The sequence below is a fragment of the Danio rerio genome, chromosome 9 (genome assembly GCF_049306965.1).
Source record: "Danio rerio strain Tuebingen ecotype United States chromosome 9, GRCz12tu, whole genome shotgun sequence".
Lineage (NCBI taxonomy): Eukaryota > Metazoa > Chordata > Actinopteri > Cypriniformes > Danionidae > Danio > Danio rerio.
The window spans coordinates 31,370,847-31,383,732 of record NC_133184.1 but is presented as its reverse complement, the minus strand read 5'-3'; the positions used below and the strand labels follow the sequence as shown (position 1 = coordinate 31,383,732).

The following is a 12,886-nucleotide window of genomic DNA, read 5'->3' as shown; positions in this document are numbered from 1 at the left end:
TTATATTCATATCAATATTATTCCAATCCATGGACGATTCATTTTTTACATTTCTTTACAATGGCTCTACTTTAACAAAAATAGAATTGGCATTTCTCTCAAATCAATATCCACCCCTTCTGTTTTTACTAAATCATTGATATTTTATTTTACTTTTTGAAAATGTTACTGATACAACAAATGCAACTGCAAATTTTTCATTTCCTGTTTCAGTTCTGAGGTGGCACAGTTGCTCAGTGGTTAGCACTGTCGCCTCACAGCAAGAGTGCTGACTGGACCAGTTGGCATTTCTGTGTGGAGTTTGCATGTTCTCCCCGTGTTTGTGTTCGCTTTCTCCCACAGTCCAAATAGGCTACATGCCCTATAGGTAAATTGAATAAGCTAAATTGGCCATAGTGTAAGAGTATGCATGCGCGAATGAGTGTGTATGTGTGTTTCCCAGAACTGGGTTGCAGCTGGAAGGGCATCTGCTGTGTAAAACATATGCTGGAATAATTTACATTTTGTTCCGCTGTGGTGACCCCTGAAGTAGAGTCTAAGCCTAAGGAAAATGAATGAATGCATGTTTCAGTTCTTTAAAGTAAATTATTTCAAACTACAAATGATGCAAATGGATTCAAGGAAAAAATGTAAACAAAAATGAAATTAAAATTAAAAGAACACAATTTCTGTGATCTGTAAGGCGCCCCCTTGTGGACATGTGTGACTCTAGATGTACAGCAAGCGACGATAATATACTGTAGAGCTTCAGTTAACCACCGTGAAACAACAAACTAAACGTCGTTGAAAACATTGGTCGCCTACAATTAGAAATTTGTATAGACAATAACCAAAAAAACTGTTTCACGAGCAAAAACGGTCGTTTAATCCAAAAAATGATCGTTTAATATAATACATAGTCGCAAAATCGGCTGTTTAATATAACAAATTTCGACATTTGGTAATTTGTTGTCAAACTTTTATAGTCGACTCTAGTCAACCAGTAAACTCAGTTACTGGGGTAAATTTACTGGCACGTGTTCAGAGCAAAACAAATGAGATGCGCTGTGAGTTAAAATGCTTTTTCAGGAGATGAGGAAGAAGACCAGCGAGATACGGTATGGAAGTTTATTTCCTTCACAAGTGAAGTATTGGACGCAGCATAATGACAGTAACCGTATTCTTGTTTTTGTTTTATTGTTTTTTATTGTGCACAAGGCTAAATGTATGCACACAATCTTATTAGAACGGGTTGTATTTTTTATGTAATGATAAGGTTATGGGACATTCTACCAGAAACGTACATTATCTGTCTCTGAAATAAAAACATAAATAAATACATTGAATAATACAAAGTATTTCATCCTAAAAATGTCTAAAATTAATTGATGGTTGATTTCTGTGTGTTGTTCTTTAAAGGAATCATTCATTTGGATCTCAGATTTTTTTTTCTTTGATAAAAACACGTTACAAATGTACAAACCCTGTAAACCCTTGACTTGGAAGAGAAGTTGACAGTGATCAGGGATGCGTTCTATCATTGAATAGATTTTATGCTTGCTTTTTGTATGATTGTTTTGAGGAGGTTAAGCATAAGTCAGGCCCTGTCACATTCTTTTACAAGTGAAAATGTATGTTTCTGGTAGAATGTCCCTTATACTTTATATGACAACTGTTTTAAAATCAGAATGTATCCTCACATTTGGTTGTATTTTTAACAATGAGCAGTAAATCTCTTACAACATTAATTCTAATCTCTCTCAAAACCTTTACAGGATGCGAAATTAGGCATATTTTGACATCGAACTCTCAAGCACATTAAAATTCTGTCATCATGCCTTCACTTTCCCAAACCTGTTTGAATTTTTTTACTTCCGTTTAACATAAAATAAGATGTTTTGAGGAAAGCTGGAAACCTGTAACCACTGACTTCCATGGTATTTGTTTTGTCTACTACTAAAGTCAATGGTTACAGGTTTTAAGCTTTTTTCAAAATATCTCCTTTAGTGTTCAACAGAAAATGAAACTCATATGTTTGAAACAAACCTTTGTAAGACTGTGGATTTTTATTATCTGAAGAATAAACAGATGACATTTTGCCACAAGATATCAAAGTGTAAATATCAGTGTGTTTGTGATAATTATGATAATAAAATAATGTGATAAGTAGTTTGCAGTATTAAGCAGAATAACAATCTGGATTTGTACAACTAAAATAATATCAGGGCTCAACAATAAGGACTGCCCAATGGCCCAGGGCCAGCATGGGAGACGCTTGGGACAGTAAGAGAGGATCATTACTGGCCCGATCGCCGTCAATTTGGCAAGTCAGCCACCTTTTGTTAAATAATTTCGAACTTCAATAAAATTCCAGCACATTTTCCATATAACTTTTTTCGTTTGCATAATTTCTGTGAAAATTTTGCCAGGCCAAGTAAAAATCTGAATCATTGGCCCAATCGGACCGGTAGAAAAAATCCTTAGTGTTGAACACTGAATATTCATTAACCAATAATACCCAACACATGGAGATGCTGATTAGGGACGAGCTTGAGAAACGTCACCAGTTTCTAAGACTCAGAAAGAATAACAAAACAGAAGAGAAGACTGAGGAAATCAAAAGAGATTTCCTTTGTTTCAAAGGAAAAGAAAGCTAAAGATGCATAATTTTTACAGGTATTGGAGCATGTTTAAAGTGCACTAATTTTGAAGCTTTTGTTTTATTTATTGAAAATAATTAAATGACAATGTATAATCTGCATTTCTTTCAGTTAAACTATAAGACCATATGAATAGGATTGTATAGTTTCAAATGTTTGTGCTGTTTTGAACTGAAACTCATCTCAGCATCACTGACTCTTTAGTGTTTCTCAGGTGATCGGATGCCATTTTTGCACTTCTGGTCAGTGTGTAAAGAAGATGTGGAAAACTGTTGAATACAGTGAGTTCATCAACATATTCAGCTCTGCCATGAGAGTAACTTGTCTTATTTCATGTAATAGGACAATATATTTAATGTTTCTATGGTAACAGATATGTTTTGAACCACATTGTGAAGTGTATTATATATTATAGCATTTACAACACTTTGTTAATGAATGCTGTAACTGCCCATGATTTAATGTACTCGCTTTGCTTGCCCTAATTGGAGTCACCACAGGAGGGCGCTCTAGACTAATAGGATTTAAGTGAGACAAAGCAGAGTAAGAGCAATTCACGTTTGTTCATGAGCTAACAGGTACAGCTCGGAAGAATGCCTTGAGCTTTTAGTGTCCCTTCGGCAAGCAGAGCGAGGTATGTTTTGTTTATTGTTTGATTTATTTGGAAAATGTTAGATGTTTTGTAAATGTTTGTTGTTTATTTTTCTATGTTGTTTGTTTGTTTGTTTTCTCTAGTTTTACGGTGCTTTGGTGCTTTTGGTGCCTTTGGTCTTTTGATGCTTCTGTGTATACAACAAAGAACTGAGACGATGATTTATGTGATGAGCTTTATTGCATCCAAGTAAACCTTTTTAAATGCACCCGTCAAAAACTCTCTGCCTATTCTTTGAAAGCTGAAGGGCTGCTACAGTAAAACTCGCTGCTACACATGGCGTTTGCATCACGTTGGTGATTCATCACATGAGTGTCATGTAACAAGCCTTCATCTCGTCTGTGGCACTGCATGGTATCTACAACAGACTGAATCTACACTAGGACGGCGACTTTACACGGTTAACTGGGAAAACTCTTCATGAAAGACTGAAAGGTGACTGCAAACAAACGTTGTGGACTCAGAGGTACAAGAAAAGGAAAAATATTTATCTATTTATTACTTTTGGGATAATTGCAATTTTTAAAGAAAAAAAAGGATTTATATTTGTATGCTTTGTTGAATTTGTATGCAGTAATTGAAGTTTGAGAATGAGGAGTGACTAATGATTTAAGTGCTCATGTTTCAAGGTGTTTGTGTAATGTTGGGCTTATATTCATGATGCATGTATTAGACAAATGTTTGCAATTTTTAAAGTGCTTAAAATCTTAAGAGTTTATACTGTTGTTGCACATGTGATTTTGACTTATTACCTTTGCTATAATATTTTAGGTGTTTAAATTTGTCTGATGTAAGCAGGTTGCTGATTTAAGTTGTAGACAGACAAAATGGACGACACAGCGGAGCAAATGGCGGCACAAGCAAGTCAAAGGTCAGTTCTTGATAAAGATCTGAATAGTACAACAGAAATGCAACAGGTTAGATCAAGATCAAGCTCTCGAAAAAGAAATCCCACAGAAAAGGGTTTAGAAATGCAAAAACAAGAGACAAAAAAGCACGAGAAAGCCTTTAATAAAGCTTATACTTCCTGGAAGCAGACAGCTAAAGAAATTAGATGTAAATTAAAAGCCTTATGCACATGTGAAGAGCTTGAGCAAATTTTGAAAGACATTCAAACTAGTCAGGATGTTGTCACTCAACATTATGCCCCATTTCTGCGTAATCAAACTGCTACTCCAGAGATTGTAAGAAGAGTAGATGTTTGTTCCATATTGAGTACAGAAATTTGTGATTTGGTGAGCAAACGAATAGAAACTGTTGATGTCATTCAAAAAAGGGAAGTAGTTAAAGAGAGAGTTAGGCAGATATTGAACAAAGAGGAGTATGAGTCTATATTTGGTTGTACCAATACAGAGACCATTATGTCAGTATCGTCACAGACTGTAGAAAGTTTGTCAGCTGTCTCAGAAACTTCCTCCGAAGCTTCAAGTAAACGAGCTGATGCAGAGGCAGAACTTGCGGCTAAAGTAGAGCAGAAAAGGGCCATTCAAGAAATTTCCAATCAGCAAGCTCGACTAGTTAAACTGGAGAATGACTGGAAGCTGGAAGAAGCAAGAATGTTAGCGGATATTAAACAGAAAGAAATTGAAATTCGCTCTAAGTTAGAAGAAGAAAAAGCAAAATTGCAATTGTTACAAGCGGAAAAAGATGTCAACGTAGCTGCAGCTCGAGTGAAAGCTTATAACAATGCAGAAAGTTGTCTTGAAGAGAGCTGTTTGGAAGACGACGAGACCGGAAATGTCATTTATCCTGAACGAAGAAAGGCTTCTAACAAACCTCAACGTAATCCTGTGATAAATCCATTACCTTCACAAACATTTCAAGAAGAAAGGAAAACTAAAGAGACTGAGAATTTAGCTCAAGCATTAGTGAACTCCTTAAGTATAAGTCGTTTACCTGTTCCAGAACCAACCACTTTTAATGGCGATCCTCTGAAGTTTATTGAATGGAAAATGTCCTTCACAGCACTCATTGATTGTAAATCCATCCCAGCAAGTGAGAAAATGTTCTATTTAAAGACCTATCTTGCAGGAGAAGCTCGTAAGGCCGTAGAAGGGTTCTTTTATAAGAACTCGGATGATACATATCAGGGTGCTTGGAGAGTCTTGGAGGAGAGGTATGGAAACCCATTCATTATTCAGCGTGCTTTTCGAGAGAGACTCATGAAATGGCCCAAGGTGGGAGTAAACGATCCATTTTCCTTGAGAGAGTTCAGTGATTTCTTGCAAGGTTGTGTTGAAGCTATTCCACAAGTCAAAGGTTTGTCCATCTTGAATGATTGTGAGGAAAATTACAAGTTGCTTAAGAAGTTACCAGAATGGATTGTCCGTAAATGGAACAGAATTGTTGTTGAAGAGTTGGATATGACAGGAGACTATCCAAGTTTTAAGCAATTTGCTGAATTCTTGAAGAAGGAATCAAAGATAGCTTGCAACCCTTTCACTTCTCCACTGCTAGTCAGTTCAAAGGTTCTAGATGACAAGTATCTGAAAAGAGCAAAAGCTTTCAATATTAAGGCTCAAGTAAAAGATTCAAGACCAGAATTCAAGGTAACATCACCATGTTCTGTGTGTAAGAGTGAAATGCATAGTATCGTCAAATGTCCTATCTTTGCAGAGAAGCCCATGGATGATAAAAGATCTTTCATTCGTGAAAATCACATGTGTTTCGGATGCTTGAGAAGAGGGCATATTTTTAGGGACTGTAGGAGACGGCATATTTGTGGAACATGTGGACTGCGTCATCCAACTTGTCTGCACGAAGATAAACGCAAACATTCAGAGGTATCCCAAGCAGATATTACATCAGAAGCATATACAAGTCAAGAGGGGCAAAGGGCAATGTCTTATGCAGTAACACAACATGTCTCTGCTACTTCTAGTATTGTTCCAGTGTTTATCTCCACAGTAGAAGAGCCACAAAATGAGATCCTTACCTATGCCTTACTCGATACACAAAGTGACACAAGCTTTATTTTGAAGGATTTTATTGATGAGCTGCAAGTGAGCAGTCAAGCGGTGAAGCTGAAACTCAGTACTATGACAACTACAGACACGATTACTTCAAGTAACAAGGTTAGTGGTCTGCGAATCCGAGGACTTCAAGGTGGGAAATGTATCCAAATACCTCAAGTGTATACGTGTGATTTCATTCCTGTGGATAAAGCTCACATTCCAACGAAGAAAACTGCATTATGCTGGTCTCATCTTAAGCACATAGCCAATGAAATGCCACCACTTCAGAGTTGTGATATAGGACTATTGATTGGATATGACTGCCCTTCAGCGTTGGCTCCCCTAGAGGTCATAATCGGTAAGGAAAATGAGCCTTTTGCACAGAAAACCGCTCTGGGCTGGAGCATTATCGGTCTTTGTAATCCCCACTTAGACAGACAAGGAAGTCAAAGTTTTGTTCATCGAGTGTCTGTGAAAGAAATGAGAGTTCCAACAGCTAATGATGTCTTGAAAGTTTTGGAGTGTGACTTTAATGAGAAAAGTTATGAAGACAAATATGTGTCACAGGAAGATGTCCGCTTTATTCGTTATCTCAGTGATAACATCAAGCATAAAGAAGATGGACATTTTCAGTTACCTCTTCCTTTCAAGAGCAGTAATCCACCTTCACTCCCTAACAACAAGAGGCTGGCTTTATTACGTCTGCAGCATTTAGGTAAGAAGTTAAGGTCAAATCAACAGTACCATGAGAATTACAAGATTTTTATGGAAGAAATGCTCAACAAGGGAGATGCAGAGATTGCTCCAGTTATACCTGATAAAGAAACAGCTTGGTATATACCACATCATGGAGTTTACCACCCTCACAAGCCAGACAAGTTAAGAGTAGTATTTGATTGCTCATCAAAATTCTGTGGCATATCTCTTAACGATACTCTTCTTACTGGTCCAGATTTGATTAATTCTCTGGTGGGAGTACTTTGTAGATTCAGGAAGGAAGCCGTTGCTGTGACATGTGACATCGAAAAGATGTTTCATCAATTTCATGTCCCCCCTGAAGAGAGAGATTATTTAAGATTCCTATGGTGGAAGAATGGGGATTTGAAAGAAGAGCCCATTGAATATAGAATGACTGTGCATCTTTTTGGTGCAGCTTCATCTCCTGGGTGTGCGAACTTTGGCCTGAAGTATCTCGCAGAGAAGTACAAATCTGAGTATTCTGAAGCCTCTTCATTTGTGAATAATAACTTTTATGTGGATGATGGCTTAATTTCAGTTCCATCTATACAGGAAGCTAAAGATTTGATTGCAGAAGCTAAAACCCTGTGCAAGCTTGGAGGGTTACGTCTCCATAAGTTTAACTCAAATGAGAAAGATGTCTTGCGCTGTGTGGATTCGTCAGAGTGGGCGGTTTCTTCTAAGCCACTAAATTTGACTTCTGAATCATCTGGGCATGTTCTTGGCATACAGTGGTCTACAAAGGATGACACATTCAGTTTCAACACTCAACTTAAAGATCAGCCTGCAACACGTCGAGGTATTTTGTCAATTGTATCTTCCTTATATGATCCCATTGGATTTGTTGCTCCTTTCCTTTTGAAGGGAAAGTGCATTTTGCAGGAGCTCTGTCAGAGAAATATGGAATGGGACGATTCTCTCCCTGATGACTTAATTCCACGGTGGGAGGAGTGGAAAAATAGTCTCCAGGACTTGAAAGATTTTACTGTTCCAAGATGTTACTATCCTTCGTCCTTTAGTAAGATTGTGTTGACAGAGTTGCATCATTTCTCAGATGCAAGCAACCTTGGTTATGGTGCATGTTCCTACTTAAGAGTCAAGAGTGACAAAAATGAAGTGCATTGTTGCCTAGTAATGGCCAAGGCTCGAGTGGCACCTATAAAAATCAAGAGTATTCCAAGACTGGAATTGGCTGCTGCGGTGGTTTCTGCTAGACTGAGTGTTTTGCTAAAAGCTGAACTGCAAATGATGATCGATCAAGAGTTCTTTTGGTCTGATTCACAAGTTGTCCTTGCATATCTCAACAATGAAGCAAGAAGGTTTCACGTGTTTGTCGCTAATTGTGTTCAATTGATCAAGGAAATTACAAATACAAGCCAGTGGTATCATGTCAACACATCTCAAAATCCTGCTGACCATGCCTCTAGAGGTTTACTCATTTCAGAGTTGAGATCTACTAACTGGATGACTGGACCTACATTTTTATGGGAGCAAGAAGTGTGTCCAGCTCCAAACACTTCAACTAAATTACTAGTAGGAGATCCTGAAGTCAAACTTGTACAGGTACGGCTGACTAAAAGTAGTGATACTGCTAACTTCCTTGATCGATTTGGCCACTTCTCTTCCCTGAGAACTCTAATCAATGTTGTTGCTCGAATAAAAAGGCTAGCATTAAGGAAGAAATGTCTTAAGGATATTGTCACCGTTGAAGAACGCAAGTGTGCATTACAGGCTGTGATTAAGCTTATTCAAGAACGAGCCTTCTCCCAAGAAATCCAAACAATCCAAGGAGGTAAGGCTCTTCAGAAATCCAGTTCACTTTACCACCTGGATCCCATCTTGAAAAATGGTCTTCGTGTTGGAGGAAGGTTGAAAGGATCATCTCTTAGCGAAGAGGTCAAACATCCATTGATTTTGCCCAAAGAGAGCCACATTACCAACCTTATTCTAAAACACTATCACAGCAAAATTTGCCATCAAGGAAGGTCCCAAACGCTTATGGAACTCAGGACACATGGATTTTGGATTATTGGTGGCAGTAAGTCGGTTGCTAAGTTAATCTACAATTGCGTTCAATGTCGGAAACTCAGGCGACCAGTGGAGGAACAGCAAATGGCAGAACTTCCAAAAGAACGTACTGAAGCCTCTTCCCCGTTCTGCTACACGGGTATGGATTGTTTTGGTCCATTTATTATAAAAAAGGGACGAAAGGAGTACAAAAGGTACGGCCTTCTTTTCACTTGCCTTTCATCACGAGCAGTCCACATTGAAATGCTTGAAGACCTATCAACAGACATGTTCATTAATGCTTTGAGATGTTTCATAAGTCTGCGAGGAGCTGTTCGTCAACTTTATTGCGACTGTGGTACAAACTTTGTAGGAGCTAGAAATGAATTCAAACAGGCTCTTAAGGAATGCGATGTCAAAACACTGGAGAGATATCTTGCGGAAAATCAGTGTGAGTTTATCTTTAATGCTGCCTCAGCTAGTCACTCAGGAGGTGTCTGGGAACGCCAAATTAGGACTGTGCGTAATGTGCTGAATTCTACTCTTTCTTTGTGCCCTGGTAGACTGGATGACTCTTCTCTAAGAACATTGTTTTATGAAGCGATGGCTATTGTTAATAGTCGACCATTAACTGTGGATGGAATAAACGACCCAAAATCACTAGAACCTTTAACTCCTAATCATCTTGTTTTAATGAAATCCGAGACTGCTCTTCCTCCCCCAGGGAAGTTTTTAAAGGAAGATGTGTATGCCACAAAAAGGTGGCGCAGGGTTCAGTACTTGATTGAACAGTTTTGGAGTCGTTGGAAAAGGGAATATCTCCTGAATATATCCACAAGACAGAAGTGGCACGTACCTCGACGTAATCTTAAAGTAAATGACATTGTAATCATTAAAGATGACATGCTTCCTAGAAACAAATGGCAGTTAGGTAGGGTTGTTGAGGTTTTTCCAGGTAACGATGGCCTTGTTAGACGCGTTAAAGTTCAAACAGGAGAACAAAAACAGAAAACGGGGTTGGGGCACCGTTCTTCACATTCAGTTATTGAGCGACCAATCCAAAAATTGGTTGTTATAGTTGAGAGTGATTAGTTGCAACTTTCTTGCATCAGACAAATAATGTTAATTTTGTATGTGGATTTATTTTGTGAGTTAAATTTGAAGTTAAAATCATGTATGATATTTGTTTTGTTTGTTTGATTCATACCATGATTTGGTGGGAGTGTAACTGCCCATGATTTAATGTACTCGCTTTGCTTGCCCTAATTGGAGTCACCACAGGAGGGCGCTCTAGACTAATAGGATTTAAGTGAGACAAAGCAGAGTAAGAGCAATTCACGTTTGTTCATGAGCTAACAGGTACAGCTCGGAAGAATGCCTTGAGCTTTTAGTGTCCCTTCGGCAAGCAGAGCGAGGTATGTTTTGTTTATTGTTTGATTTATTTGGAAAATGTTAGATGTTTTGTAAATGTTTGTTGTTTATTTTTCTATGTTGTTTGTTTGTTTGTTTTCTCTAGTTTTACGGTGCTTTGGTGCTTTTGGTGCCTTTGGTCTTTTGATGCTTCTGTGTATACAACAAAGAACTGAGACGATGATTTATGTGATGAGCTTTATTGCATCCAAGTAAACCTTTTTAAATGCACCCGTCAAAAACTCTCTGCCTATTCTTTGAAAGCTGAAGGGCTGCTACAAATGCTACAGCATACTTTTAACTGAACTTGACATTAGTACATAAATAAATATTAGTAGTTTTTAATACAGTAGATTTTGATGTATTGTTATGTAGCATCTTATAGTCATAAAAAAGACAACATTAATTTGTTGTGTAATACTATAATTGTTGTATTAATACAGCAATTACTACAACAGATAGCAAGTACTGGTTCAAAAAATATTTACCATAAATTACTATAGTATTTTAATCAAACTGTAGGTTTATTGTAATCATGCTCTTTTGAAAGTGCAATTTATTTATATATATAAACAGGAAAAATGTCCACATATGCAATCAAAACTATTTTATTTATTGCCTTGAGTTAGGAGTGAGCAATGAAATAAACTTCCATGTAATACATTGATTCATTGATCAACTATTAATGTAATTCAGTCATTAATCTATAAATGTATTAATTTTGCTTCTATGGGTTCACGCCAGATGTGGTACGCTGGACGGTTTTTGGGAAAACTTTTGCAACAAACGGCATTCCCAGTAGTAGCTAGAAGAGATACAGCTGGTGCTGGATGTTAACTAGAATTAATTGATATTATTTATTAAATTATCCATTCATTGTATTTTATTAACGTCTACCCCAACCCTCACAGTGATGTAAACATATTAATTATTGTTGTACAGTGTCAAAAATTATGCTATCTTGATGTGTGTATTTATCCATATTGATGTGAGCTGTATGCCATCTAGGCTTTACCTGCTTTCCCACACTTTCACCAGCAGAGGTCCTGGTCGAGCTCTATTTTTTATCCAGCAAAACACTATTTACATACATTTTAAACTGGTATTGATATAATGTGTACTTTTTGCAATGTTTTGCATTTATTTTAGTATTGTACATACTCCGCTAGATTACGGTGTGAGGTTCAAAAATTTATTAATGATATTATTCATTGTTTAAAACCTATATTATTGTTTTACTGACTATCCTAACCAAGAGGACACATGTTTTTATTGAATTAACTTGATTATTATAACATCATGAATGTAAATTCACTAATAAGAAACTTAAATGTATGGTTTTGTTGACTAAAATGTTATATATTACCGATTACGTTATCAGAGACGTTCTAAACATAAAAGCCCTACGCACTTTAAACAATTTGTAATCTTTATGTATTTAATTTTTATATTTGTACAGTTTAATGTTTATATTTTGTTTATACTTACCTCCCCCTAGCATCTATACGTTTTTGTCTGTTAAATGGTAAATATGCTATTGTCCTTTAAAAATAAATAGATAGATAGATAGATAGATAGATAGATAGATAGATAGATAGATAGATAGATAGATAGATAGTTGAACCTCTTCCGATTTGCCCACTGGATTTATTTTATTCATTTGTTTATTTTATTTTATTATTATTATTATTATTATTATTATTATTTTATTTATTTATTTATTTATTGAATGCGTAAAAAACATTAACAACAAATGTCATAATTAAACATCAACAATCCAGGGGTTTTCAGTCATTTAGTCCAAGACAAGTGTCAAGTCCTTCATCAAAGTCCTGGTTCGTATTGCTTTTGGGTTTGTTGATCCCTCAAAAGCCTCAAAATACATTTTCATTTCAATTTTAAATTTAGGGGGAAAAAAGGTTTGCACTTACAAACCTTGCTTTTGTGAATATGAAATTTGTAAAAAAAAAAAAATTGAAAAATTTTTGAAAATTTTTTGGTACAGGCTGTAACATTTCACCCCTACAGATCTTACCAGTAAATTCTACAGTAAAAAAAAGTTTTACTGTAGGGCTATTTTATTCATCTTAAAGGAACACTCCACTTTGTTAGAAAATAGACTTTTAGAGTTAAACGGTTAGCAGTTTTATTACCTATGTGTCCATTCAGCCAATCTCCAGGTCTGGTGGAGCACTTTCAGCTTAGCTTAGTATCAGAGTTGGGTGTAACTCGTTCCACAGTAACACGTTACTGTAATCAAAATACATTTTTGAAAAACACAGTAGTGTAACGAATTCCCTTTTATATGTATGTAATTTGATTACAGTTACTAAAGTCAATGTAATTGTGTTACTTACATTACATATATATAATATTTAGAAGAAAAAAGCTTATTTTAAATCATGTTTTCAACTGCAGCATCAGTTAATAAGCATGTGCTTTTAAATTCCTGGAGAACGGCAGCTGAAATAGCTGCTGTCGAGAGC

At 36.5% G+C, this 12,886-nt stretch overlaps 1 protein-coding gene across 2 annotated transcripts; it reads left to right on the top strand.

Annotated features, from left to right (window-relative positions):
* The first annotated feature begins 3,212 nt into the window (after positions 1–3,212).
* On the top strand, positions 3,213–10,631 carry LOC101885868 (uncharacterized). Of its 2 annotated transcripts, XR_002459518.3 has the most exons (3): positions 3,213–3,273; positions 3,375–10,405; positions 10,507–10,631. XR_002459518.3 is itself a non-coding variant. In XM_021478982.3 (2 exons), the coding sequence occupies exon 2, from the start codon at positions 4,119–4,121 to the stop codon at positions 10,080–10,082; it is 5,964 nt and encodes a 1,987-aa protein (XP_021334657.1). In that variant the 5' UTR covers positions 3,213–3,273; positions 3,375–4,118; the 3' UTR covers positions 10,083–10,631. The 2 variants fall into 2 exon arrangements, 1 of the variants encoding a protein (XP_021334657.1); XM_021478982.3 differs by having other exon boundaries at positions 3,375–10,631.
* Positions 10,632–12,886: the final 2,255 nt, after the last annotated feature.